This window comes from Ranitomeya variabilis, chromosome 1 (assembly GCF_051348905.1).
Source record: "Ranitomeya variabilis isolate aRanVar5 chromosome 1, aRanVar5.hap1, whole genome shotgun sequence".
Taxonomy (NCBI): Eukaryota; Metazoa; Chordata; class Amphibia; order Anura; family Dendrobatidae; genus Ranitomeya; species Ranitomeya variabilis.
In genome coordinates, this window is record NC_135232.1 from 268778909 (window position 1) to 268805995 (window position 27087).

At 46.5% G+C, this 27087-nt stretch overlaps 1 protein-coding gene across 1 annotated transcript; it reads left to right on the top strand.

Annotated features, from left to right (window-relative positions):
* Positions 1–26373, top strand: LOC143793922 (glutathione S-transferase theta-3-like). The gene is made up of 5 exons (XM_077280856.1): positions 1–253; positions 16318–16405; positions 17702–17852; positions 23926–24102; positions 25981–26373. Exons 1-5 carry the CDS (start codon positions 139–141, stop codon positions 26203–26205), a joined length of 756 nt encoding a protein of 251 aa, XP_077136971.1. The 5' UTR covers positions 1–138; the 3' UTR covers positions 26206–26373.
* The last annotated feature ends 714 nt before the right edge of the window (positions 26374–27087 follow it).

Here is a 27087-nt window from a genome sequence, read left to right on the forward strand (position 1 = left end):
AATGGAGCCATAGGCAGCGCAAAGATGAGAGCATGGGGTGGGCGATGCTCCGTGCCGTGGGCGTGGGCACTGCTGAGTAACCAGAGTCCTTAAATTCCCGGAGCCTCAGTGCAGAGTACCGGACTCTGGTGTGTCATCATGTCGGACCTGACCCTGTACTTGGACCTGCTCTCCCAGCCCTGCCGCGCGGTGTACATCTTCGCCAAGGCTAACAACATCCCCTTTAAAAACCAGAAGATGCTGCTGCTCCTAGGTCAGTCGGGGGTCTTGTGAAGTGAGGGCGGGGGGCAGTTCTTGGCATGAAACTTTTGAGACTTGCAGCTGCTGCAATGCGTTCTCTGAATAGATGGTGTCAGAAGTGTGCGGGCTGATGGAAAGGATGCTCTGCCTCTTAGTCCGGCACCGACTGCTTCAGTGCCGGACTAAGAGGCAGAGCATCCTTTACATCAGCAGTCAGGCAGGTAGCTGGGTCAGAGGTGACTGTCCGGTGTGGCCCCAGGGGCCCCTGCACTGCAGCCCTGTTAATCGGTGACGTGGTAGATGATCCATGCACCCAGGAGCTTTTTGTGAGGCAGCGGCATAAGGGGCACAGATCGCCCAAAGCCGCAATGGTGACTGATTCTGGGGCACTTTATCCCCTTAGTGACAGGGCCAAATTTTTTAAATCTGATCAATGTCACTTTATATGGTAATAACTCTGGAACACTTCAACAATTCCAGTGGTTTTGAAATAGCTTTTTTCGTGCCACATTATAATTTAAGATAATGGTAAATTTAGGTAAAATTAGGTAGATATGTTTTGTGTTTGTTTATAAAAAATTCAGAAATTTGAAAAAAATGGAAAAAAAATTTGCAGTATTCAAACTTTAACCCCTTAACGACCGCCGATATGCGGCAGTTAAGGGTACTTAAAGGGTACTTAAACCACAGCACTGTTAAAAAGTGTTTAGCGCCCCCTAGAGTCGAATTTTATCCGGGGTCTCGGCTGCCGAGGGTAGAAGAGACACCAGAGAACATGGGTTGCGATTGCTGGTATTAACCGTATACCGGCGACCGCAAAAAAAATAAAAGTCTGATGTGCCATTTAATTTCTCTGTTTTCCGATGTAATCGCACATCAGAGGAGAGAGAAATAGGGTCCCCAATCCCTCCCCAGTACCTCCCGGTGCTCCTCTGCCCTCCTGCTTCCCCCCCCCCATGGGTGCTGCCATCTTCTCCCGGGAAGAAAATGGCTGGCGCATGCGCAGTGCACCCGCTGAGATCTGCCAGCCGGCACCCAGCAGATCTCGGGGTCTTAGCTTGGTTTTTACCAACCCCGGGTTGCGATCACCAGTATTAACCTTATACTGGCGACCGCAAAAAAAAGAAAAAAAAAGTCCGATGTGCCATTTAATTTCTCTGTACGATGTGATCACACATCGGAGGACAGAGAAATAGGGTTTCCGATCGCTCTCCGATACTTACCAGTGTCTCCAGCTGCTCCTCGGCCCTCCTGCTTCCCCCCATGGGCGCCGCCATCTTCTCCCGGAAAGAAAATGGCAGGCACATGCGCAGTGCACCCGCCGAGATCTGCCAGCCGGCACACAACAGATCTCGGGGTCTTCGCTGCCGGGGGTAGCTAAGATCCCAAAGAACATGATTCGGGTCGGTTTTTACCGACCCCTGGGTTGCAATCGCCAGTATTAACCGTATACCGGTGACCGCAAAAAAGAAAAAAAAAAGTCAGATGTGCTATTTAATTTCTCTGTCCTCCGATGTGATCGTAGTGCGCCCGCCGAGATCTGCCGGCCGGCACCCGGCAACAGTAGGAAGATTTTTTCCTATTGGTTAATTTTGGTCACTGTGATAGGGTCTATCACAGTGATCAAAATAAAAAAAATAGTAAATACCCCCCCACTTTATCACCCCCTTAGTTAGGAAAAAAATAATAAAATAAAGAAAATGTATTTATTTCCATTTTCCAATTAGGGTTAGGGTTGAGGCTAAAGATAGGATTAGGGTTGGGGCTAAAGTTGGGGCTAGGGTTGGGGCTAAGGTTAGGGTTAGAGTTGGGATTCGGGTTAGTGTTCGTAGTAGGGTTGGGTTAAGGTTGGGATTAGGGTTAGGTTTGGGATTAGAGTTAGGTTTGTGGTTAGGGTTATGGTTAGGTTTGGGATTAGGGTTAGGGGTGTATTGGGATTAGGGTTAGGGGTGTTTGGGGATTAGGGTTGGGATTAGGGTTAGGTTTGTGGTTAGGGTTATGGATAGGGTTGGGATTAGGGTTAGGGGTGTGTTGGGGTTAGGGTTGGAATTAGAATTGGGGGGTTTCCACTGTTTAGGCACATCAAGGGATCTCCAAACGCGACATGGTGCCACCATTGATTCCAGCCAATTTTGCGTTCAAAAAGTCAAATTCTGTTCCCTACCTTCTGAGCTCTGCCGTGCGCCCAAACAGTGGTTTACCCCCACATATGGGGCATCAGGGTACTCAGGACAAATTGGACAACTTTTGGGGTCCAGTTTCTCCTTTTACCTTGGGGAAAATAAAAAACAATTGGGGGCTAAAAAATATTTTTTTGTGGGGAAAAAAAAGATTTTTTATTTTCACGGCTCTGCATTATAAACTTCTGTGAAGCACTTGGGCGTCCAAAGTGCTCACCACACATCTAGATAAGCTCCTTGGGGGGATCTAATTTCCAAAATGGGGTCACTTGTGGGGGGCTTCTACTGTTTAGGCACATTAGGGGCTCTGCAAACACAGCATGATGCCTGCAGACCATTCTATCAAAGTCTGCATTTTAAAACGTCACGACATCCGTTCCGTGCCCCGATGTGTGCCCGTATAGTGCCCCCCCCCCTACATATGGTTTATCAGTGTACTCAGGACAAATTGCACAACAACTTTCATGGTCCAATTTCTCCTGTTGTCCTCGTGATAGTAAAAATTTGGGGGGTGAAAAGATAATTTTTGTGGAAAAAAAATTATTTTTTATTTCACGGCTCTGCATTATAAACTTCTGTGAAGCCACACATCTAGATAAGCTCCTTGAGGGGTCTAGTTTCCAAAATGGGGTCACTTGGGGGTTTCTACTGTTTAGGTACATCAGGGGCTCTGTAAACGCAACATGACCCCCACAGACCTGTCTATCAAAGTCTGCATTTTAAAACGTCACGACTTCCTTTCCGAGCCCCGATGTGTGTCCAAATAGTGTCCCCCCCCCCTACATATGGGGTATCGGCGTACTCAGGACAAACCTGACAACAACTTTTGGGGTCCAATTTCTCCTGTTACCCTTGTGAAAATAAAAAATTGTGGGCTAAAAAATCATTTTTGAGGAAAATAAAACTATTTTTTATTTTCATAGCTCTGTGTTATAAACTTCTGTGAAGCACTTGGGGGTTCAAAGTGCTCACCACACATCTAGATAAGCTCCTTGGGGGGACCTAGTTTCCAAAATGGGGTCACATGTGGGGGGTTTCCACTGTTTAGGCACATCAGGGGCTCTCCAAACGCGACATGGTGTCCGATCTCAATTCCAGCCAATTCTGCATTGAAAATGTCAAACGGTGCTCCTTCTCTTTCGAGCTCTGCCGTGCTCCAAAACAGTGGTTTACCCCCACATTTGGGGTATCAACGTATTCAGGAGAAATTGCACAACAAATGTTGTGGTTAATTTTCTCTTTTACACTTGTGAAAATAAAAAAATTGGTTCTGAAGTCAAATGTAAAAAAAAGTTAAATGTTAATTTTTTCCTTCCACGTTGCTTCAGTTCCTGTGAAGCACGTAAAGGGTTAATAAACTTCTTGAATGTGGTTTTGAGTACCTTGAGGGGTGTAGTTTTTAGAATTATGTAACTTTTGGGTATTTTCAGTCATGAACACCCCTCAAAGTGACTTTAAGGCCGGGATCACACATACGCGAGATACGGCCGAGTCTCGCAGGTGAAATCCCAGCTCTGGCGCCGACACTCTGGAGCGGAGCGTGCAGCTCCATGTATTGCTGTGCGCAGGGCCGGACTGGGACTAAAATTCAGCCCTGGCATTTGAAGTCACACAGGCCCACTTGTCGCCTGGTGACTGTATAATATCTTTGTACAATTGTAGGTTACAAGAAGTGAGGGGAGTGTAACACGACTATATAACATATAATTACAGCTGTATCCAGCATTACAGCTCAGTCCCCATAGAATGTAATACAGCACTGCCCCATAGAATGTAATGCAGCACTGCCCCATAGAATGTAATGCAGCACAGCCCCCATAGAATGTAATGCAGCACAGCCCCCATAGAATGTAATGCAGCCAGTCCCCATAGAATGTAATGCAGCACTGCCCCATAGAATGTAATGCAGCCCAGCCCCATAGAATCATGTAATGCAGCACTGCCCCATAGAATGTAATGCAGCCCAGCCCCATAGAATCATGTAATGCAGCACTGCCCCATAGAATGTAATGCAGCCCAGCCCCATAGAATCATGTAATGCAGCACTGCTCCATAGAATGTAATGCAGCCCAGCCCCATAGAATCATGTAATGCAGCACTGCCCCATAGAATGTAATGCAGCCCAGCCCCATAGAATCATGTAATGCAACACTGCCCCATAGAATGTAATGCAGCCCCACAATCCAGTTATCACTCATTGATATGTAATAATAAAAAAAAAACCACTCTACTCACCTTACCTCTTGCCCTGCGCTGCTGCTCCTGGCTCCGGTCTCAGCAGCTGCAGTCTGCCCGCCCGGTCACACAGCAGGTGCGCGATGATATCACGTCATCGCGCACCCGCAGTGTCAGCGGCAGGCAGAGCGGGGAATGATGGGAGAGGGAGCATCAGCAGACGCTCTCTCCTCCATCATTGCATTCAACTGTACCGGCGTCTATGACGCGGTATAGTTGAATGCGGGGCCGGGAGTGTGCCCTCAACGGGGGGAGTGTGCCGACAGCGGCACACTCAAGCGGCCCACTACTGCCACCGGCCCTTCTGGCATTTGCCAGAACTGCCCGATGGACAGTCCGACCCTGGCTGCGCGGCTGCACGCTCAGCTCCGGAGTGCCGGTGCCAGAGCTGGGTTTTCACCTGCGAGACTCGGCCATATCTCACGTATGTGTGATCCCGGCCTAAATGTGAGGTGGTCCCTAAAAAAAATGGTTTTGTAAAATTTGTTGTAAAAATGAAAAATCGCTGGTCAACTTTTAACCCTTATAACTTCCTAAAAAAAAAAATTGTTTCCAAAATTGTGCTGATGTAAAGTAGACATGTCGGAAATGTTATTTATTAACTATTTTGTGTGATGTATCTCTCTGATTTAAGGGCATAAAAATTCAAAGTTTGAAAATTGCAAAATTTTTTAACCATATATCCATTTTTTTCATAAATAAAGGTAAGAAATATCAAATACATTTTATTACTAACATGAAGTACAATATGTCACGAAAAAACAATTTCAGAATCGGCGCGATCTGTTAAAGCGTTCCAGAGTTATAACATCATAAAATTACCATGTGAATTGTAAAAATTGGCCTGGTCATTAAGCTGCAAATTGGCTCTGTCACTAAGGGGTTAAATGATTATCTTTTTAATCAAAATAGTCACAGCACAGAAAAATATTAATAAATAACTTTCCCTCATGCCTGCTTTATATCAGCACCATTTGTAAAATTTTCTTTTATTTTGTTAGCCTTTTAGGTTTAAAAATGTAGCCGCAATTTTTCCTTTTTATCAAGGAAATTTACCATTTAATTTTTTGAGGGACCTATTCAGGTTTGAAGTGACTTTGGGGGTCCTATATATTGGAAAACCCCCAAATATGATACAATTTTTAAAACCACACCCTCCGACATATTGAAAACTACTGTCAGGTAGTTTATTTACCCTCCAGGTGCTTTGCAGGAATGAATGCAAAGTGACATGACAGGAATGAAAAAGTTTGTTTTCACCACCTAAATTTTGATAACTTTTGAATAAGTGCAGCGCCCCAGGGTCCTGGTCGTTGCAGTAATATCATTCTCCTCTAGGGGGGAGTGATGTTACGTTTGGAGGCAATAAAGGAGATCTCTTTACCAGGTATCACAAACATACAACACATTTCATACTCCAGCCCACCAGGGGGAGCTATGCTCCTATTTATTAGGGCACTCTTCACACTTAGGTAAAACTGGTGGCCTGGAGAGGAAGGTAGGCAGTTGCTATCTGAGCTCCACTCAGGAAGTTGGTCCCTGACAGGGGTGGGAGCCTGTCAGAGGCCTAGACGGAAGGTCACGGAGCTGCGCCTGCCCCATGTGCGGCAGTTCCTAAGAAAGGACACGAACAGAGAACTGTATTGTAGAGAGGGTGAGAAAGAAGTCATAGCAAAAGGAGCGGAAACCAGAAGGAGTTCTGCCCTGCACAGGCTGCCTCCTTCTGAGACGCAGGATCCGGTAGCCGGAACACCGAGGGAGCAACAGTCCTTTATGCCTTGCTCCAGAGACTGGCAGGACAGCTAATTTCACGTTACTGATCCGCCCCATATCCAGGAGGCAAGGTGGCACCCACGAGAGGTCGGGGCATGATAGAGTCCATGTAAAAAGCCTCATGTCACCGGTCATACGGGTTGTCCTATCCATCAGGGGGACAGAGAGAGAGACATAACATCTAGAACATCTGTGAGGACCTTATGAGAGGCTCAGCAATAAGGTACTACAACACCAAGGCGCTAGAGGAAGGCTACTGATTTCCACCTGGATAAGGGGACTCTGGACTTGCCTCCAAACCGACCGGACTCTGCCTGCCCTGTGATCTGGTGCTCTGGACTGTGGATGCTGAAGCCTTCAGTAAAAAGGTAAAGAGACTGCAACCTTGTGTCCTCGTTCTTCACTGCACCTTTCACCATCCACCATCCACACACTGGGAAGCCCTGGGGATACACTTCACCTGTGGGAAGGTACACCATCTAGCTGCAATAACATCACCCCAGCGGACCCCTTAAAGCAGCGTCTGTCACCCTGACCGAATACTACAGGTGGCGTCACGAACATATCCCTTTAAAGACCTTTCCCTTTTACACGGACGTCCCTTGGGCCACGGACCGGGTCAGCCACCGTGACATCCACTTTGATAACCGAAGGACCCGGTACCGAGTACCCCTAGCCCTACACGGGGGTGATCCACAGGCCTCTTTAGCCAGCAGACTGTAAGGTCATTATTTGGGCATGAACTGCCATGGCAAACATCAGGACCGCAGTCAAGATCTCAGGGTGCCAATGGAGTGAAAGAGAAAGCCCCCACAGTCTAACCATTTAGATGCTGTAGTCATTATTGACAGAAGCATTTAAGGAGTTAAACGACCATAGTCTGAGCCAACATTGATCGTGGCTGATGCAGCAAGTTGTCAGCTATAGTGTCCAGCGACAGCTGCTGGATTATCACCTGTATATGGGGATGCTAGTTTCTTATGTCTCAGGTCAGTAAAAAGACATATTGGCGGCCATTAAGGGGTTATCTATAAATCCGCTCTATCTGAATTGGATTGTTGCAGAGAAGTGAGGTGGTTACAGAGCTTTCTGCAACCAAATCTGCAGCATGTGAATTCAGCTTTCAGTAAACTTATATTGCAGTTTTTTCGTTTCAAATATAGATTTAAATTAGGGTTTTAGCAACAAAGTTTAACGTTTGTCCAGGACTTTTATATTGATCTGTGAGGGTATGACCCAACTGACCCTCTGTTCAGACATTGATGACTTATACCTGACGATAGGACATCAATGTAAATGTCACAGGTAAGGCTACACCACGCAGTACTCGGCAATCTCCGGTAGTCCCATGAAGAATGAAAGGAGCGGAGATTAATAGGCTCCACCACTAGGGTTGAGCGAAACGGATCGGTCATTTTCATAAATCGGCGACTTTTAGGCAAAGTCGGGTTTCACGAAACCCGAACCGATCCTAGTGTAGGATCAGCCATGCCGTACACGATCAGAGCGCCAAAGTCGCGTTTCATATGACGCTGTTACCGCCGTTTTTCAGCCAATGAATGAGGATGCAGAGTGTGGGCAGCGTGATGACATAGGTCCTGGTCTCCACCATCTTAGACAAGGCCATGGCAGTGATTGGCTTGCTGTCTGCGGCGTCACAGGGGCTATAAAGGGGCGTGCACGCCGACCGCCATCTTACTTCTGCCGATCTGAGCATAGGGAGAGTTTGCTGCAGTTAGTGCACGGTGCTGTGCAAACCAACTGCTTTTTTAAAAGCAAAATTCCTGTTGCTCCTTTCTGCACAGTTACCTATCTTGTTTATTTGTCCACATTTTTGTGTTCAGCAGTCCTTTTTATTGCTGCCATACTTGTCCTGAGCTCATTGTAGGGAGCTTCCTATTTTTTTATTTTTTTTTTAAATAATAATTCCAGCCACTTTCTGGCACGTTCAAAAAAAGGGAGATTAAAATTCGCACACAGTGTATATTCTGCTGTACTGCTAGTGTGTCGTATATATCAGGCAGCCACTTTCTGCCACGTTGATAGTTTACAGTTATACCACTGGGCCAGAGTTGTGGTTCTGTGTCTCCCCCCCAAAAAAGGGAGATTAAAATTCGCACACAGTTTATATTCTGCTGTACTGCTAGTGTGTCGTATATATCAGGCAGCCACTTTCTGCCACGTTCATAGTTTACAGTTATACCACTGGGCCAGAGTTGTGGTTCTGTGTCTCCCCCCAAAAAAAGGGAGATTAAAATTCGCACACAGTGTATATTCTGCTGTACTGCTAGTGTGTCATATATATCAGGCAGCCACTTTCTGCCACGTTGATAGTTTACAGTTATACCACTGGGCCAGAGTTGTGCTTCTGTGTCTCCCCCCCAAAAATGAGGAAGTCTGGTGGAAAAGGCCGTGGGCGGGGGTTGTCAGCTGGTACTGATGGTGGTGCTGCATCTGGTGGTAGTGGCAAAAGAACAGTAGCACCTAAGGCTGGAGGTGTTGAGCCTGCGTCATCGTCTGGCTACACAAGGCCTCGAAGGCTCCCTTACCTGGGAGTAGGAAAACAGCTTTTAAAGCCGGAGCAGCAGGAAAAAGTTTTGGCTTTCCATGCTGACTCAGCCTCTAGCTCTTTGGCCTCCTCTTCCCAAAGTTCGAAATGTCACAGCAGCCAGTCGTCAGTGGATGCTCCCGGTCAGTAACAAGACATTTCCTTGTGTGCTTCTCCCAAACCAAAAGTGAAGGATGCGTCAGGCGACACAACAGGTTACTCCATGGAACTCTTTACACATACCGTGCCTGGGTTAGAAAGGGAAATTGTTCCCTGCCCATTACAAGAAGATTCGGACATGGAGTGCACTGATGCACAGCCACAGCTAGATTATGATGCTGTTCCATTGAGTCAGATCACTACATTGCCCTCGCAGTTTGCTGAGCCACAATCTGACCCTGATGAGACTATGGTGCCCTGTCCCGAACGCTATAGTACCTTACACGGTGACACTGAGGAAGGTGCACATGACATTGAGGAGGAGGAGGTGATAGATGACCCAGTTGTTGACCCAGATTGGCAGCCATTGGGGGAAGAGGGTGGCGCTGCCAGTAGCTCAGAAGCGGAGGAGGGTTATCCGCAGCAGCACCAATCTACATCGCAACAGCTGTCATCTGGCAGGCCCGTATCAGGCAAAAAACGTTTGACAAAACCAGTTTTAGGACAGCGTGGCCATCCTGTGAAAGTTGCACAGCGTGCAATGCCTGAAAAGGAATTCCATAGTAGGAAGAGTGCAGTGTGGCATTTTTTTTTAACCAAGATCCCAATGATCAGTCAAAAGTGATCTGTAAAAAATGCTCAAAGACCTTTAGCAGAGGGAAGATTCTTAACAATTTAAATACAACGTGCATGCATAGACATTTAAACAGCATGCACTTGCAAGCCAGGACTAACTACCTAACGTCCCTTACCATTGGTGCACCAGGTCTGAATGAAGGTAGTCAGCACCGCAACATTGCTTCCCTCACTGTAAGCCCACCGATTAGTACACCAGCATCAGCAAATGTGGAGGGATCGTCGCTAGGCCAAAGCAGTCAGGGAGTCAGGTTATTGGTAGGAAGCACCGTATGTAGGCTAACATCACCAACTCACTCTCAATCTGCCATGTCCACAACCACCACCACCACCGCTAGTTCCACCATAGGCTCTCCAGTCCAGCTCACCCTAGAAGAGACTCTTGTTAGGAAACGAAAGTACTCATCCTGTCATCCGCATACACCGGGTTTGAACGCCCACATTGCCAGACTTATCTCGTTAGAGATGATGCCCTACCGGTTGGTTGAAAGCGAAGCTTTCAAAGCCCTGATGGCCTACGCAGTACCACGCTATGACCTACCCAGTCGCCACTTCTTTGCGAGAAAAGCCATCCCAGCCCTCCACCAGCATGTCAAAGACCGCATTGTCCATGCACTGAGGCAGTCTGTCAGTGGGAAGGTGCACCTCACAACAGATGCATGGACCAGTAGGCATGGCCAGGGACGTTACGTGTCCATCACGGCGCACTGGGTTAATGTCGTGGATGCAGGGTCCACAGGGGACAGCAATAGTGGGACAGTTCTGCCTAGCCCACGATCTAGGAAACAGTTGGCTGTAGACGTTCGCCACCCCACCTCCTCCACCTCCTCCTCCTCCTCCAGAAGCGAAAGCTCGTCAACAGAGCGCTGTCACACGACCACTCCATCCGCAGCTGCCAGTGTTGCACACGAGGTGTCCCATTACGGAACAGCTAGTGGGAAGCGTCAGCAGGCTGTGTTTGAAATGAAGTGTTTGGGCGACAACAGACACACCGCGGAAGTTCTGGCCAAGGTCTTGCAGCAAGAAACTCAGTCATGGCTGGGCAGTGTACATCTTGAGGCAGGCAAGGTAGTCAGTGATAATGGAAGGAATTTTATGGCTGCCATAGCCCTTTCACAACTCAAACACATACCTTGCCTGGCTCACACTTTGAACCTGGTGGTCCAGTGCTTTCTTAAAAATTATCCGGAGTTACCAGCCCTGCTCTTGAAGGTGTGAAGACTTTGCTCGCACATCCGCCGGTCGCCCGTACACTCCAGCCGTATGCTGAACCATCAGCGATCGCTCAATCTTCCACAGCACCGCCTAGTTATCGACGTTGCAACAAGGTGGAACTCCACACTGCACATGGTTCAGAGGCTGTGTGAACAGAGGCGTGCTGTCATGTATTTGTGGGAGGATACGCATACACGGGCAGGCAGTTGGATGGCTGACATGGAGTTGTCTGGTGTGCAGTGGTCCAAGCTACAAGACCTCTGTCAAGTCCTTCAGTGTTTCGAGGAATGCACACGGCTGGCAAGTGCAGACGACGCCATCATAAGCATGAGCATCCCACTTATGCGTCTGCTGATGCAAAGTTTGACGCTCATCAAGGAGCTGGCGTCTGCAGCCGAGGAGGAGGGAATCCTTGATGACAGTCAGCCATTGTCTGGTCAGGGAACTGTCCAGGACGAGGTGGCGGTCGAAGAGGATGAGGAGGAGGATGATGGGGATGACTATGTATGGGTGGAGGATGCTTCTCAGGGGCCACTTGAAACTGGTGGCGTTGCAAGGTCAGGTACAGGTTTCTTGCGGGACACTTGTGATGTGGATTTCCAAGAAAGTGCTCCTCAACCCAGCAGGACCAGTGAATTGACACCAGGAACATTGGCCCACATGGCTGAGTATGCCTTGCGTATTCTAAAAAGGGACCCCCGCATTGTCAAAATGATGACCGATGACGATTACTGCTTGGCCTGCCTCCTGGATCCACGCTATAAAGGGAAAATGCAAAACATCATGCCACATGAGAACCTTGAGCAAATATTGGCTACCAAACAAGCCACTCTTGTAGACCGTTTGGTTCAGGCATTCCCAGCACACAGAGGCGGTGATGGTCCTCACACTTGCCGTAGGGGGCAACATGACAGAGGTGCTAGAGGTGCCGAAATCCGAAGTGGCGTTGGACAGAGGGTTTTTCTGACAAGGTTGTGGAGTGATTTTTCAATGACCGCTGACACAACAGGTACTGCTGCATCTATTCAAAGTGACAGGAGACAGCATTTGTCCAGTATGGTTACAAACTATTTTTCATCCCTTATCGATGTTCACCCTCACAGGTCATTCCCCTTTGATTACTGGGCATCTAAACTAGACACCTGGCCCGAATTGGCAGAATATGCATTACAGGAGCTCGCTTGCCCTGCTGCCAGTGTGCTTTCAGAAAGAGTCTTCAGTGCTGCTGGTTCAATAATGACCGAAAAAAGGACACGTTTGGCTACCCAAAATGTAGATGATCTAACCTTCATTAAAATGAACCAATCATGGATTGCCAATTCTTTTGCCCCACCTTCCCCTGCTGACACCTAGCTTGGGTGATAAATGACTCGCTTTTGCCCACCTCTTACTGACTTTGCCAATTCCTCCATTTGCAGCTGCTGAATGTCCACCATAGGCCATTTTTATACCTCCCTAAATGGGCTGACTCCCCCCATAGGACCGTGGTCACCACTTGGCGCAAGCACCCGTGCAAGTGCCGTTTGCCTGGACAGGTGGGTGTACCCACTCTACCTTTACTAAAGAAAGCTGTGTTTGAATCTACAGGCTTTCAGCCTCTATCAACAATATGAAACTGCATTTGGCCTGGTTCTTGGTTTGGGCCTAGTTATGTCTGCTGCTGCCTCTTGGTTTCCTCAAAGAAACAAATCTGTGTTTGAATCTACAGGCTTTCAGCCTCTATCAACAATATGAAACTGCATTTGGCCTGGTTCTTGGTTTGGGCCTAGTTACATCTGCTGCTGCCTCTTGCTTTCCTCAAAGAAACAAAGCTGCGTTTGAATCTACAGTGTTATGATCCTGGTGGTAAAGAACACATGAACTGACCTGATGGGCAATCAAAAATAAGAACAAGCTCTGGGAATGTGGGAACTTTACTGACCGCAATCCTGATCCTATCAAACACACACTATAGGCAGCCGTGGAGCGTTCCTGACTCGGCCTAGACGCCTCTACACAGCCTGAGAAACTAGCTACCCCTAGAGAGAAACAAAGCCTCACTTGCCTCAGAGAAATTTTCCCCAAAGTGTAGGCAGCCCCCCTAGATAATAACGGTGAGTTAAGGGGAAAACACAAACATAGAAATGAAAAACAGGTTTTAGCAAATGAGGCCCACTAATAACTAAATAGTCAGAAGATAGCAAGGAATCTGTGCGGTTAGTATAAAATACTACAAAAATTATCCACGCAGAGAATACAAAAAGACCCCCACACCGACTCACGATGTGAGGGGCGCAACTCTGCACCCCAGAGCTTTCCAGCTACCAATAAAATAGCATATAAGCAAGCTGGACTGAACTCATCATATACTGAGAAACATTTTCAAGAAACAATGAGCAAAAATGGACTAGTATGAACTTAGCTTCTCCAAGAGGAGACAGGTCACAAGGGAAGTCCCAGAGAGATCTGAACCAGTACTGAGTACAACGACAGCAGGCAACAAGTAAAGGTCCAGGTGGAGTTAAATAGGCAGCAAGCCTAGCAGGAAACGAGGCAGCTGGAGTCCAGCTACAGACCAGCCGTAACACTCAAAGCCACCAGAGGGAGCCCATGAACAGAACTCACAAAGTACCACTCATGACCACAGGAGGGAGCCCGAGAACGGAATTCACAACACTACAGGCTTTCAGCCTCTATCAGCAATATGAAACTGCATTTGCCCTGGTTCTTGGTTTGGGCCTAGTTACGTCTGCTGCTGCCTCTTGGTTTCCTCAAAGAAACAAAGCTGCGTTTGAATCTACAGGCTTTCAGCCTCTATCAACAATATGAAACTGCATTTGGCCTGGTTCTTGGTTTGGGCCTAGTTATGTCTGCTGCTGCCTCTTGGTTTCCTCAAAGAAACAAAGCTACGTTTGAATCTACAGGCTTTCAGCCTCTATCAACAATATGAAACTGCATTTGGCCTGGTTCTTGGTTTGGGCCTAGTGACGTCTGCTGCTGCCTCTTGGTTTCCTCAAAGAAACAAAGCTGAGTTTCAATCTACAGGCTTTCGGCCTATATTTAGAATTTGAAACTGTATTTGGCCTACTAGTTTGGTTGGGCCCTACTAACGGTGTCTGCTGCTGCTTGTTGTTGTCCTCCACTGAACAAAGCAATGCTGCCTGTTTACTCCTGTAACCAATTTTTTCCTGCTTTTAGCCTCCTTTTTTATTTTGGGCCTATATCTGTGTTTCCTCCTCATCCTGCCTATTACCCAGCCACTGCTTGATGGGTCTGCTGGTACATTGACCCAGACCACTACATTCCCCTTGCACTCTACACAGCCAGAATCTGACCCTGCTGAAAGTCAGGTCCCCCTTCCCGCATACTATACCACCTTACACGGGGACAAAGAGGAAGGTGCATATGAAAGTGCAGGTTCCTTCATCAGGTGGGGGGGCATACTCGTTGGCGACGTCACTGTCACAGGGCCCGTCATAGTACGCAAAAGTGTCACTGCCGGTGGGAGGCGCCACCGCCAGCAAACACAACGCCGTACTTTGAGGGGCCCTGTGCCAGTGGCAATGCGAACGAGTGTGCCCCCCCTGCTTGCTCAGGATCACAACACTTGCAAAGTTGAAATACTTACCTCTCCCTGCTCCACCGCCGTGATGTATTCCACATTTCCTGGGCCCAAGAAAAAGTTGAGCCAGCCATCCACCCCCCCCCCCCCCCGCAACTTTAACCAAATGACCCCCAATTTTCAATACCTAACTATTATTATAAGGTTAATTAAGATTGTCAAGCTTAAGTAACAATAATTGATGTTTTTTACATTAAAATGGGCTCTGTAGGTGTTTTCCTGTCCTCCACTCACTGCTGACTTTTATTCCCCATTGACTTGCATTGGGTTTCGTGTTTCAGTCGGCCCCCGACTTTTCGCAATGATCGGCCGATTTCACCCGACCCGACTTTTGACAAAGTCGGGTTTCACAAAACCGGACTCGATCCTGAAAAAGTAAAAGTCGCTCAACCCTATCCACCACCACTTCATTGGGTTGATGTCAGGACTCCAGTCAAGTTCTTCCACAATCTGCCCAACCATGCTGGACCTTGCTTTGTGTAGTGTGCACAGTCATCCTGGGACTCTAAATTGCAAAGCCCTAAAAAAATAACTCCATGGCAGTATCCCTCATCCACTAAGCTTTAAAATTAGCACACTACAGTAGAGCAGGTAACATTCTCTTGGCTTTCCTTAAATCCAGACTCTTCCACCAGAGACAGAAGTGTGATTTGTCACTCCACAAAATATGTTTCCACTGCTTCAGATTCCAGTGTCGGCGTGCTGTACCCCATTCCATCTAGGCGTTGTGCTTGGTGATATAAGGCTTGTATCTGCTGCTCGGCCATGGAAATCTGGTTAACCCCATGTCTGCAGCTTAATAGCTTTCTTTGACATGACAGGTTCCCCTTAAAGGGGATGTCCGGCCTTGGGGTACAAGTCTGCATGGTGTGACACACTTGCAAATCCTCACATCACATGCACTGCGCACTGTGAGGATTCTCCGATGGCGGGTACGTAATCACAAGTATCTGATTTGCATCCACACAGTTACGTGCCGACTAGATGGTTGCGGCCTTAGAATTACTCTAGACTTGTACCCTAAGGCCGGACAACCCCTTTTAGTATTTGCTGCAGACATTTCTGCACCAAGAAGTGTCTCTTGTCAGAAATAATGCATCGTAAAATATTGTGTTTTTCCGTGTTTATTTTACTGCATTTGAATGATGTGGGAAAAAAATCTCTCTGTGTGTGTGTGTGTGTGTGTGTGTGTGTGTCTCTCTCTCTCTGTGTCTCTGTCTCTCTCTCTGTCTCTCTCTCTGTGTCTCTCTCCCTCTCTCTCTCTCTCTGTGTCTCTCTCTCTCTGTGTCTCTCTCTGTCTCTATCTCTCTCTGTCTCTCTCTCTCTCTGTCTCTCTGTGTCTCTGTGTCTCTCTCTCGCACTCTCTCTCTCTGTCTCTCTCTCTGTGTGTCTCTCTCTCTCTCTCTCTGTGTCTCTATGTCTCTCTCTCGCACTCTCTCTCTCTGTCTCTCTCTCTGTGTGTCTCTCTCTCTCTCTGTGTCTCTATGTCTCTCTCTCTGTCTCTCTCTCTGTCTCTCTCTCTCTGTGTGTGTGTGTATCTCTCTCTCTGTCTCTCTGTGTCTCTATGTCTCTCTCTGTGTGTCTCTCTCTGTCTCTCTGTGTCTCTATGTCTCTTTCTGTCTCTCTCTCTCTCTCTCTCTCGCACTCTCTCTCTCTCTCGCACTCTCTTTCTCATTTCTGGAAATATTCTGACCTGGATACAGATTACAATACTTGAATCCTTTTTTTAGGAGAACAGAAGAAAGAAGATTTTGGCAAGGTGAATCCACTTCGTAAGTTGCCGGCTCTCAAGGATGGAGACTTCACAATGGGGGAGAGGTAAAGAATCATATGTTAAAGCAAATTTATCAAACTTCATTCTAAAGAATATATATATATATATTTTTTCTTTAACTGTAGATTTTCTTTTTTTTTACGTGAAAAACTGATGCAACAGGGTTTGATCTGCACAGACGTAATTATGAAGGAAGGGAGAAGAGGTGATGTTGGATACATTTTTTTATGAAGATGATGATATAGAAAATAAAAACAAAACAAAATAAAACATACCATCCTTCTCCGTCCCTCCCAATATAAAGTCTATTTCCTGATGATCTGCGCCCTGTTGTATAGCCTAGATATGTTTACTTACAGTTATCAGTTCTAATTCCACCATTAATATATACATTAAGTAGTTATGTACATTAAGTATGTGAATAGTTTCCAGAGAGCGTATATCAGGAATAAAAAATAAAGGTATTTTACATAAAAAATAAAATAATCGCTCGGATTGGATTTTTTCTCTCAGATGGCAGTTCTCACTCATTATTACTACAAAATGGAGTAACAGTATATTACATTTTGAACATTGGGATTGCATAGCAGATGCTACAAATCCATGTTTAGATCACTTCCTAACCCTTATAATCTTGGATTAAGTTGCTGTTACATTTTCATTTATGAATTCATTTACTGACTGCACATTATAATTACTGTGTATTTTACAAAGGGAATACAGCAGAAGATAACCCCTAATGCTCCAGAAAACCTTTTTTTTTTTTAATTTACTCTAAAGGAAAGTTTACCCACAACAGAATTGTTGCAGAAATATCTGAATCATATTTCTGAAAGGTGCCAGGTGAAATGCATGCTCTTGTTGCAGAAACCTCACCTTTCAAAGAACCTGAAGACAAGCCTACAACCTGCAGTAACCACCGATCGACCAAACCGCTGCCCAACCAGCTCTACCCTCACCTACTGTATCCTCACCCATCCCTTGTAGTTTGTGAGCCCTCGCGGGCAGGGTCCTCTCTCCTTCCGTACCAGTCGTGACTTGTATTGATTAAGATTATTGTACCTGTTTTTATTATGTATACCCCTCCTCACATGTAAAGCGCCATGGAATAAATGGTGCTATAATAATAATAATTCACATCTATGGAATAGAGTCTCAGTTGTCACAATAATAGTGTGTGAACAATGTTTAATATTGTTTTTTTTATTCCTCGTGTCCTTGGTACGTTTTTAACAACTGCCTAGTAATCCAGAACATGTGATGATCCAGCAACTATCATTAATGTTGTGTACATAATTATATATTTACCCTAATAGTTTGTGTTTTCATTCTCTTTCCAGCACTGCAATCCTGCAATATCTAGCTAACAAGTATAACACCCCTGATCACTGGTACCCATCAGACCTCCAGAAACGTGCTCATGTAGATGAGTACCTGTCTTGGCATCATGAAAATACACGTCCCAACGGTGGCAGAGTGTTTTGGGTCAAGGTATGGTTTTTGGAATTTGGATAGGAGTTTGGGTGGCCCAGTGTTCAGTCTCTTCTGGTGGATTGTTTGCACTGTTTGGCATATGAAGAAATGGAGGCCACACTCTGAAGTGCACTATTTGGAGTGATGGCTGCCACAGCTTCTTATCTTTTCTTTACAACTTGCATAGTTGGCCTAAGGCCGGGGTCAGACTTGCGTGTGCAATGCGAGATACTCGCGCATCAATACCCGGCAGGCCGGCACTGCTGCCAGCAATTGGGACCAGTGTGTGAGGCTGTATTTCAAGTCTGACCCCGGCCAAATGCTGTACTCTGCACCAGCAGTACAAAAGTGAGACTGGAGCAGTGGTGCATATGCACAGCCATCTTTAAATTAAAAGAGTTTTTACACAAACAAAGTACATTTTAATCAATAGATCTTGGAATAATAATAATTTCCACAATTGGATCTTTTTAAATACAATGGCCCTGTGCTGAGATAATCTTATAAATGTGCCCCTCCTGTGTACTGTGTAACTATTATTATTATTATACATTTTTTATAGCGCCATTTATTCCATGGCGCTTTACATGTGAAAAAGGGGGAAAATATAAACAAATACAATAAACATGAGCAAAAAACAAGGCACTAACAGGTACAGAAGGAGGGAGGACCCTGCCCGCGAGGGCTCACAGTCTGGAGGGGATGGGTGAGGATACACGAAGAGAGGGTAGAGCTGGTTGTGCGGTGGTTCAGTAGGTTGAGGATCACTGTAGGCTGTAGGTTTGTCGGAAGAGGTGAGTCTTCAGGTTGTTTTTGAAGGTTTCTATGGTAGGCGAGAGTCTGATGTGTTGGGGTAGAGAGTTCCAGAGTATGGGGGAAGCACGGGAGAAGTCTTGGATGCGATTGTGGGAAGAAGAGATAAGAGGGGAGTAGAGAAGGAGATCTTGTGAGGATCGAAGGTTGCATGTAGGTAAGTACCCTGAGACCATGCCACAGATGTATGAAGGAGACTGGTTGTGGATGGCTTTGTATGTCATAGTAAGGGCTTTGAACTAGAGTCTCTGGATGATAGCAAGCCAGTGAAGGGCTTGGCACAGGGGAGAGGCACGGGAATAGCGGGGAGACAGGTAGATTAGTTGGGCAGCAGAGTGTAGGATGGATTGGAGTGGTGCCAGAGTGCTAGAGGGGAGGCCAGAGAGTAGGAAGTTGCAGTAGTCAAGGCGGTAGATAAGTGCATGCACTAGTGTTTTTGTGGTTTCGTGGTGAAGGAATGCCCGGATCCGGGAAATATTTTTGAGTTTGAGACAACAGGAGGAGGCAAGGGCTTGGATATGTGGCTTGAAGGAGAGGGCAGAGTCAAGGATCACCCCGAGGCACCGAGCATGCGGGACTGGGGAAAGTGAGCAGCCATTGACATTGATGGATAGGTCTGATGGAGGGGTAGAGTGAGATGGGGGAAAGATGATGAATTCTGTTTTGTCCATGTTCAGTTTTAGAAAGCGAGCAGAAAAGAAGGCCGAGATAGCAGACAGACAGTGTGGGATTTTGGTGAGTAAGTAGGTGAGGTCAGGTCCGGATAGGTAGATCTGCATGTCATCCGCATAGAGATGATACTGCAAACCGTGGGATTCTATGACCTGTCCCAGGCAGAAGGTGTAGATAGAGAAGAGTAGGGGGGAGGAGGTGGTGTGGGAGAGGGAGACACTGAATGTTCGGTCTGTTAGATATGACGACATCCAGGATCGGGCCAAGTCTGTGATGCCAAGAGATGATAGAATCTGTAGCAGGAGGGAGTGGTCCACAGTGTCAAAGGCAGAAGACAAACTTAGGAATAAAGGCCCCGTCTCACATAGCGAGGTCGCTAGCGAGATCGCTGCTGAGTCACAAGTTTTGTGATGCAACAGCGACCTCAGTAGCGACCTCGCTATGTTTGACACGTACCAGCGACCAGGCCCCTGCTGTGAGATCGCTGGTCGTGTCGGAATGGCCTGGACCTTTTTTTGGTCGTTGAGGTCCCGCTGACATCGCTGAATCGGTGTGTGTGACACGGATTCAGCGATGTCTTCGCTGGTAACCAGGGTAAACATCGGGTTACTAAGTGCAGGGCCGCGCTTAGTAACCCAATGTTTACCCTGGTTACCATCGTAAATGTAAAAAAAAAGCAAACAGTACATACTAACATTCCGGTGTCCGTCAGGTCCCTTGCCGTCTGCTTCCTGCACTGACTGAGTGCCGCCGTACAGTGAGAGCAGAGCGCAGCGGTGACGTCACCGCTGTGCTGTGCTTTCACTTTACGGCGGCACTCAGTCAGAGCGGGAAGCAGACAGCAAGGGACCTGACGGACACCGAAAGGTGAGTATGTACTGTTTGTTTATTTTGGTAACCAGGGTAAACATCGGGTTACTAAGCGCGGCCCTGCGCTTAGTAACCCGATGTTTACCCTGGTTACCCGGGTGCTGCAGGGGGACTTCGGCATCGTTGAAGACAGTTTCAACGATGCCGAAGTCGTTCCCCTGATCGTTGGTCGCTGGAGAGAGCTCTCTGTGTGACAGCTCCCCAGCGACCACACAACGACTTACCAACGATCACGGCCAGGTCGTATCGCTGGTCGTGATCGTTGGTAAATCGTTTTGTGAGACGGTACCTTAACATGCATCATTTGCTGCTCTTGCATGTAATGGAAGGGAAGGAGAGGGGAAGGGAAGGAGGGAATTTCTGAAACTAATGACCATTGTTAATGTTGTTCTCATTGCGATTTTTGTTTTATTGCTTTGTACCTTGAGTTTGGTTAAATAAAAATGTATCTGATTTAAAAAAAAGTTGCAGGAGACAAGTCCAGGAGAAGGAGGACAGAGTAGTGTCGCTTGCTCTTGGTAGTTAGTAGGTCATTGGTGACTTTAGTTAGGGTAGTTTCAGTTGAGTGATGGGGTCGGAAGCCAGATTGTAACCAGTCAAAGTGGGAGCAGAATGAGAGGTGGGAGGACAGTTCAAGATGGACATTCTGTTCCAGTAGTTTTGAGGCATAAGGGAGAAGAGATATTGGGCGATAGCTAGAAACAGAGAATGGGTCGAGGAAGGACTTTTTGAGGATGGTTGTGATCTTGGCATGTTTGAAGGATGAGGGGAAGACACCAGTTGTGAGAGGTTGAAGAGGTGTGTTAGGGTTGGGATGAAAACTGTGGTGAGGTTTGGGATGAGGTGGGACGGGAGCAGATCAAGCGTGCAAGTGGTGAGGTGTGATCTTGACAGGTGGGTGGAGAGCTGATCTTCTGTCATGGTGGAGAAGCTGGTTTTGGAGGAACAGGGTTGAGCCGCTAAGAGGGGCATTGGGTGCTGTGGGCCAAAGCTTTCTCTGATTGCCTCTTTCTTTAAACAGAAGATCGATACTAAGTCGTCAGCAGAAATGAGAGGAGAGGGAGGAGGTGCTGGGGGACGGCGTAGCGAATTGAAAGTGTTGAAAAGCTGTTTAGGGTTGTGAGTCAGGGAGAATATGAGAAATGAGAAGTAAGTTTGTTTTGCGGCAGTGAGCGTGGACTTGAAGCTGGCGAGGGACTGCTTGTATGCAATGAAGTGCTCGGCAGAGTGGGATCTCTTCCATCTCCGCTCAACGACCCTGGAAGCCCGTCTCAGTTCTTTGGTCAGGCTGGTCAGCAAGTGCTGTCTGTTGATAGTACGAGTTTTGCTATGCATGAGAGGGGAGGCCGAATCGAGTGTCGCTATTATTGGGGTGTTATAAAAAGTGCCAGCAGCATCTGTGTCATGAAGGGAAGCTATGTCTGTAAGAGGGAGAAGTGACTCAGAGAGTGATTGTAAATTGAGGTGTTTAAGATTTCTGCGAGGGTGAGTGAGTTTGTGGAGTGGAGGTTGTGCACTAGGAGAGGAGAGGGAAGAGAATGTCAGTAGGTTGTGGTCAGACAGGGTGAGGGGTGTGTTAGTAAGGGAACAGAAGTGGGTAAAGATATTGTCTAGGGTGTGACCATCTTTGTGAGTGGCCGCAGAAGACCATTGAGTGAGGCCGAAGGAAGCAGTGAGCGATAAAAGTTTAGAGGCAGCTGAGGTGGAAATGTCAATGTAGATATTGAAGTCACCCATGTTGATAGTGGGGATGTCAGCAGATAGGAAATGAAGTAGCCAGGTGGTGAAGTGGTCGAGAATGGTGGAGATGGCTAGTTCTGGGGGTCGGTAGATGACAGCCAGCTGGAGGTTGGAGGGGGAATAGATGCGGATGGAGTGCACCTCAAACAATGGAAGAGTAGCGGAGCGTGGTAGCAGGATTGGAGTAAAGAAGCAGGTGTTGGACAGGAGCAAGCCAACTCCTCCACCACGTTTGGTGCTGAGGCGAGGGGTGTGAGAAAGGTGGAATCCGCCATAGGAAAGTGCAGCCGGAGAGGCTGAGTCAGAGGGGGTGAGCCAGGTTTCAGTGATGCCAAGGAACGAGAGTTTGTTGGTGATGAAGAGGTCATGGATAAATGGCAGTTTGTTGCAGACGAAGCGTTCGTTCCATAGTGCTCCAGGTAGGGGGATCGGTGGAGTGGGGGCTGGATGAATGGGTATGAGGTTATCACGATTGGGAAAACATGCAGAAGATCTTGGCAGGGGGTTAGAAATGAGTGTGGGGATGTGTTGAGGAGGGCCAGGATTTGGGGATACATCACCAGCAATGAGGAGTAGCAGACAGAGCGTTAGAAGGTTGGAGCAGGATAGGACATGACGCGGACGTGTATGTCTGGCGAAAAAGGGTTGTATGTGGAGAAACAGATGTGAGGAGGAGGTGAGATGGCTGGGGACAATGAAGGGTAAAATTACTAGTTCCTTACTAGGTGCGGGGATTAGAGGAGGTAGGGAAAAATAGAGTAGTATGGGTGTGAAAGAGAAAAGAAACCGAAACATTGTAGTTGATTGGCTGTGTCTGACCATACAGGAACATGGTGTGATCATACCACATCTCCTGGGCAGGGGAGGAAGGAAATGAGTATATAGACAGGACAGCATGGGATCACAGCTGATTCTTTCTGTGAGGTAATACATTTCACTGCCTGTTTTTATGTTTTTAAACGTGTTTTACTTCACAGAAAGAATCAGCTGCGATCGTGTGCTGTCCTGTCTGCATACTTTCTTGCCAGGAGCTGTGGTATGATCAGACCTTGTTTCTGTACAGTCAGACACAGCCATTACACAGCAGGGGCACATGTATAAGATTATCTCAGCACAGGAAAAACATTTATTTAAACATGTTCAATTGTATTATTATTCCAAGATCTATTGATTATAGTGACTAAAATTAACTTTATTTGTGGGGAAAACGCCTTTAAAAGAGCACTTGAAAACCCCAGGGTCAGGATAACGGGACTCCCAGTGGAGGGCCCCCCTAAGCAATCACCAAGTTATGGTGGTGCAAGGTTGTTTCAGTAATTCTATGGGCATCCTGCCTTTTATATGTGAAATGCATACTGTCAATTTATGATTGTAAATTGATGTTAATTACCGTATATACTATGTATAAGCCGAGTTTTTCAGCACACTTTTTTGTGCTGAAAACGCCCCCCTCAGGTTATACACGAGTCATTGTCCCAGAAAGATGGCGGGGGAGGGGGAGCGGCGGCGAAGCTGGTCACAGAGGCAGGAGCCGGCGGATGCGGCTAAAGCCTGTGCCCGCTTCTAAAAAGAAATGAATATTCACTGTACTGGCAGTGAATATTCATTTCTCTTATAGCGGGCACAGTTACAGCCGCAGCCGCTGGCTTCCAGCACACATCCTACTTACCTTCCCTGCATATAAGGATAGGGGATAAGGAGCCATGCAAAGAGGGACAGGGAGCCATGCATACAGGACAGGGATGGGGAGCCATGCATACGAGGACAGGGACGGGGAGCCATGCATACAAGGTCAGGGATGGGGAGCCATGCATACCAGGATAGGGATAAGGGGACAATGCATACTCAAGTCAATAAATATTCCCAGTTTTTCGTGGCAAAATTAGGTGCCTCGGCTTATACTTGGGTCGACTTATACATGAGTATATACGGTAATATTTGTTACAGTAGGATGTAGTTGTAATAAAATATAAGTACTCCTTCATTTTTGTTCCAGGCCATGACTCCATATGTCCATGGTCATGAAGCCGCACCTGAAAATTTAAATCCTGCTCTATCCGAGCTTAATGGGACTTTGACAGCCATAGAAACTAAATTCCTGCAGGACAAACAATTCTTTGCAGGGGATGAGATCTCCATTGCGGATGTGGTTGCTATTGCAGAAATTATGCAAGTGAGTAAATACTATTTTCTCTATTTTGTTTTCCCACTATAATCTCTATTAGACAACCACTGCTCAATCATTTCGGACCCCATTTAAAATAAAACAGTGGATAATCGGCACCTGAAGTGGTGCCCTTCCATTCATGTTGGCATTACTATTGCCAGTGGGTCATGTGACGGTCTGTTATGATCTGGTGGCCTAGGAGCAGCATGGACGAGCTCTGGAGAAGGTGGCCTCTATACTGACCGCAGACCCTGAGCTTAACACCGCAACTAGAAGTAGCCGTGAGATGTTCCTGTCACTCCCTAGACACCTCGTCACAGCCGGAGGACTAATTACCCCTAAAGAAGGAAACGGGAAAACTATCTTGCCTCAGAGAAAATCCCCAAAGGATAGACAGCCCCCCACAAATATTGACTGTGAGAGGAGAGGGAAATTACATACGCAGACTGAAAACAGAATTTAGCAAAGGAGGCCACGCTAGCTAAAAAGAAAGGACAGGACAGAGTACTGTGCGGTCAGTATTAAAATACTACAAAATATCCACCACAGAGAATACAAAAATCTCCACACCTAACTAAAGGCATGGAGGGTAACTCTGCATCTCCAGAGCTTCCAGCTTGGCTGAATAAATCCTTACACAGACGAAGCTGGACAAGAAAAAAAATAGAAATGCACTGAGCAATAAGGTCCACAGCATGTGGACTGCAAAAACAAAGCCAGGACTTATCTTTGATGATTTGTACAGTATAGCAGGAGAAACCAAGCAGAGATGTGAATCCTTCAGAAACAATGGACAACTGGCACTGACTAAAGGATCTAGCCAGAATAAATAGCCCAGTCAGAATTGGTAGTAAGTGAAAGCACCTGATGACTGCTGAGATCCAAAGGAGCAGCAGTACCACTTACAACCACCGGAGGGAGCCCAAGAGCAGAATTCACAACAACGGTCAGTCCCGTGATACAACAATCGCCATCATCCCTGGAAGAATGCAGCTGTGGTAGGAGCGTAGTATTCATCCTTTTTTTCTTATGGGGTCCAGAAGTCATAGTAGTATAAGTTGTCCAGTAGTAGACAACCACCTTTTAAAAGGAGCGTGTGAGTAATTCCTGCTGCCCAAACACCGGCAGAATGAACGGTTGCAGCCAGGTATAAAACTATATGAAACACTCCGGCGTTTGTAGAAGGTATAGTTTGAAGAGCCGGCCCAGAACGATAGGCAGATACGAGACTAGGCCTGGGCTGCTCCTGGCTATCATTTCCCAGCACCGCTCCAGGTGATTGACAGGTCTCTTTAGTGTTGAAGCACTTGTAAATTTACTGGAGTGGTCCTGGCAAAAGACAGCCAGGTACGGCACAGGACTGGTCTCATCTCTGCTTATGCTCCCCGGTCAGTTCTTCAAACTATTTAGAAAATTATACCTGGCTGCAGTCTGTAGCCATATTCTCATACATGCTGCCTGTGGTTTGAGAAGCATGAATCAACCGACGTATTACATTTAATGCCTATCTGATCTGCAACTTGATCAATTGCTAGTTTACAGAATGGCTTAAAGAGATCCAATCACCAATCTAGGGCTACCTTATTTTATTCATTTTTTTTTTTTTAGTAAGGGTGGGCTGCCCCTTTTAATTAATAAAAGAATGGGCAGCCCCAGACTGGTGATTTTTCTAACTATGAATTGTCAGAAGTCTGCAGAACAGACCCTAATGCCCCAGGTCTCAACTTTCTAGCAAAAGTTGATCTTGAACATCCGGGTTTGTGGGATCCCAGCATGCAGAGTGGGTCCCATGGCCCCTCTCTCACATTGAAAGCTTGATTTGTGCAGCAGGAATTGGATGTTCCCTTTAATATCTAGTGTATTATCACAACTCTTTATTTACAGGCAATTGCATGTGGGATTGATGTTTTTGAGGACAAGCCCAAGTTGTCAGCCTGGAAGCAAAGAGTGGAGGAAGCAATCGGAGCAGATCTGTTCAAAGAAGCACATGAGTCAATAATAATGCACATGAAGGAGCATCAGTCACTCCCTCCTGAGCTCAAAGAGGGATATAAAACCAGATTAGATTGGTATATCAGAGGCTCCCAAGCTCCTGTACGACAAGTATAACAAATGAGCAGGGAAGTGATCTGACTACATGCTGATACATTTCATAAGTGAGCAGAATTATTAAATTAACAAAGTTTGTTAAAAGGACTTGTTTTATTGCATGCAAAGTGTTATGATTCCAGCTACATGCATCTATAAATTGGGATTTGGTTATTTTCTGCTACACTAGATTATGTTGTTGCAGTTTTCTTATTTCATCATCATTGTATGTCTGTCTTAGTTTTCCCCAAGTGCCACATACTGGGGCTTTATCCCAGCTGCCGACCTAATTCCACAGGAAAAGGGGCTAACTGTCTACTCAACTTTTACATATAGATCTTATGAAAATAAAGTCTATTGTGAAAATGTACTTTTGTTCTCCTCCTATTCTGACACTTTGGTTCCCTGCGCTGTGGGACTCTTCTTGAGTCCACCTTCTGACCTTTTCCCATTGGACTGAATGCTAACTGGAGTGGAGAAAAGACTCACCCTGAAACCCTCCTTCTGTGTGTTACCCACTATGTTTCTATGAAATCAGCAGTCACTACTGCCTCACCTCTGTAAGATTAACAAAATCTAGCTAAAAAAGTCAATTGCTGAAACTGAGCCCCATTTGCTTGATTGTGGTATCATAATGACCCAGACAGCAGTGGTGTTCTAGAGAGAACATGGCACAGAGGCCTTGTCCCCTTCATGACTGATGGCAGTCTTTATGATTGGAGCAAGTAGTGATAGCATATTCTAGAAATATCCTGTCACTTGCAAGGACTACACTTTAAGTACACAGATATCTGCTTGTTGAGATAATGTTAATGTATTCTTCACAATAATATACAGAGTTAAAGAAAGACCTTAAATTACTAATGTAGAGAAATGATGTAATGAAAAAATAGCTTTTATATC

Bases quoted from the DNA above. Each gene is read 5' to 3' on its own strand.
- LOC143793922 (XM_077280856.1), top strand. From the start codon at position 139: ATGTCGGACCTGACCCTGTACTTGGACCTGCTCTCCCAGCCCTGCCGC. The intron at 254-16,317 runs GTCAGTCGGGGG...TCCTTTTTTTAG, and splicing joins GAAGATGCTGCTGCTCCTAG to GAGAACAGAAGAAAGAAGAT. The intron at 16,406-17,701 runs GTAAAGAATCAT...TTCTCTTTCCAG, and splicing joins GACTTCACAATGGGGGAGAG to CACTGCAATCCTGCAATATC.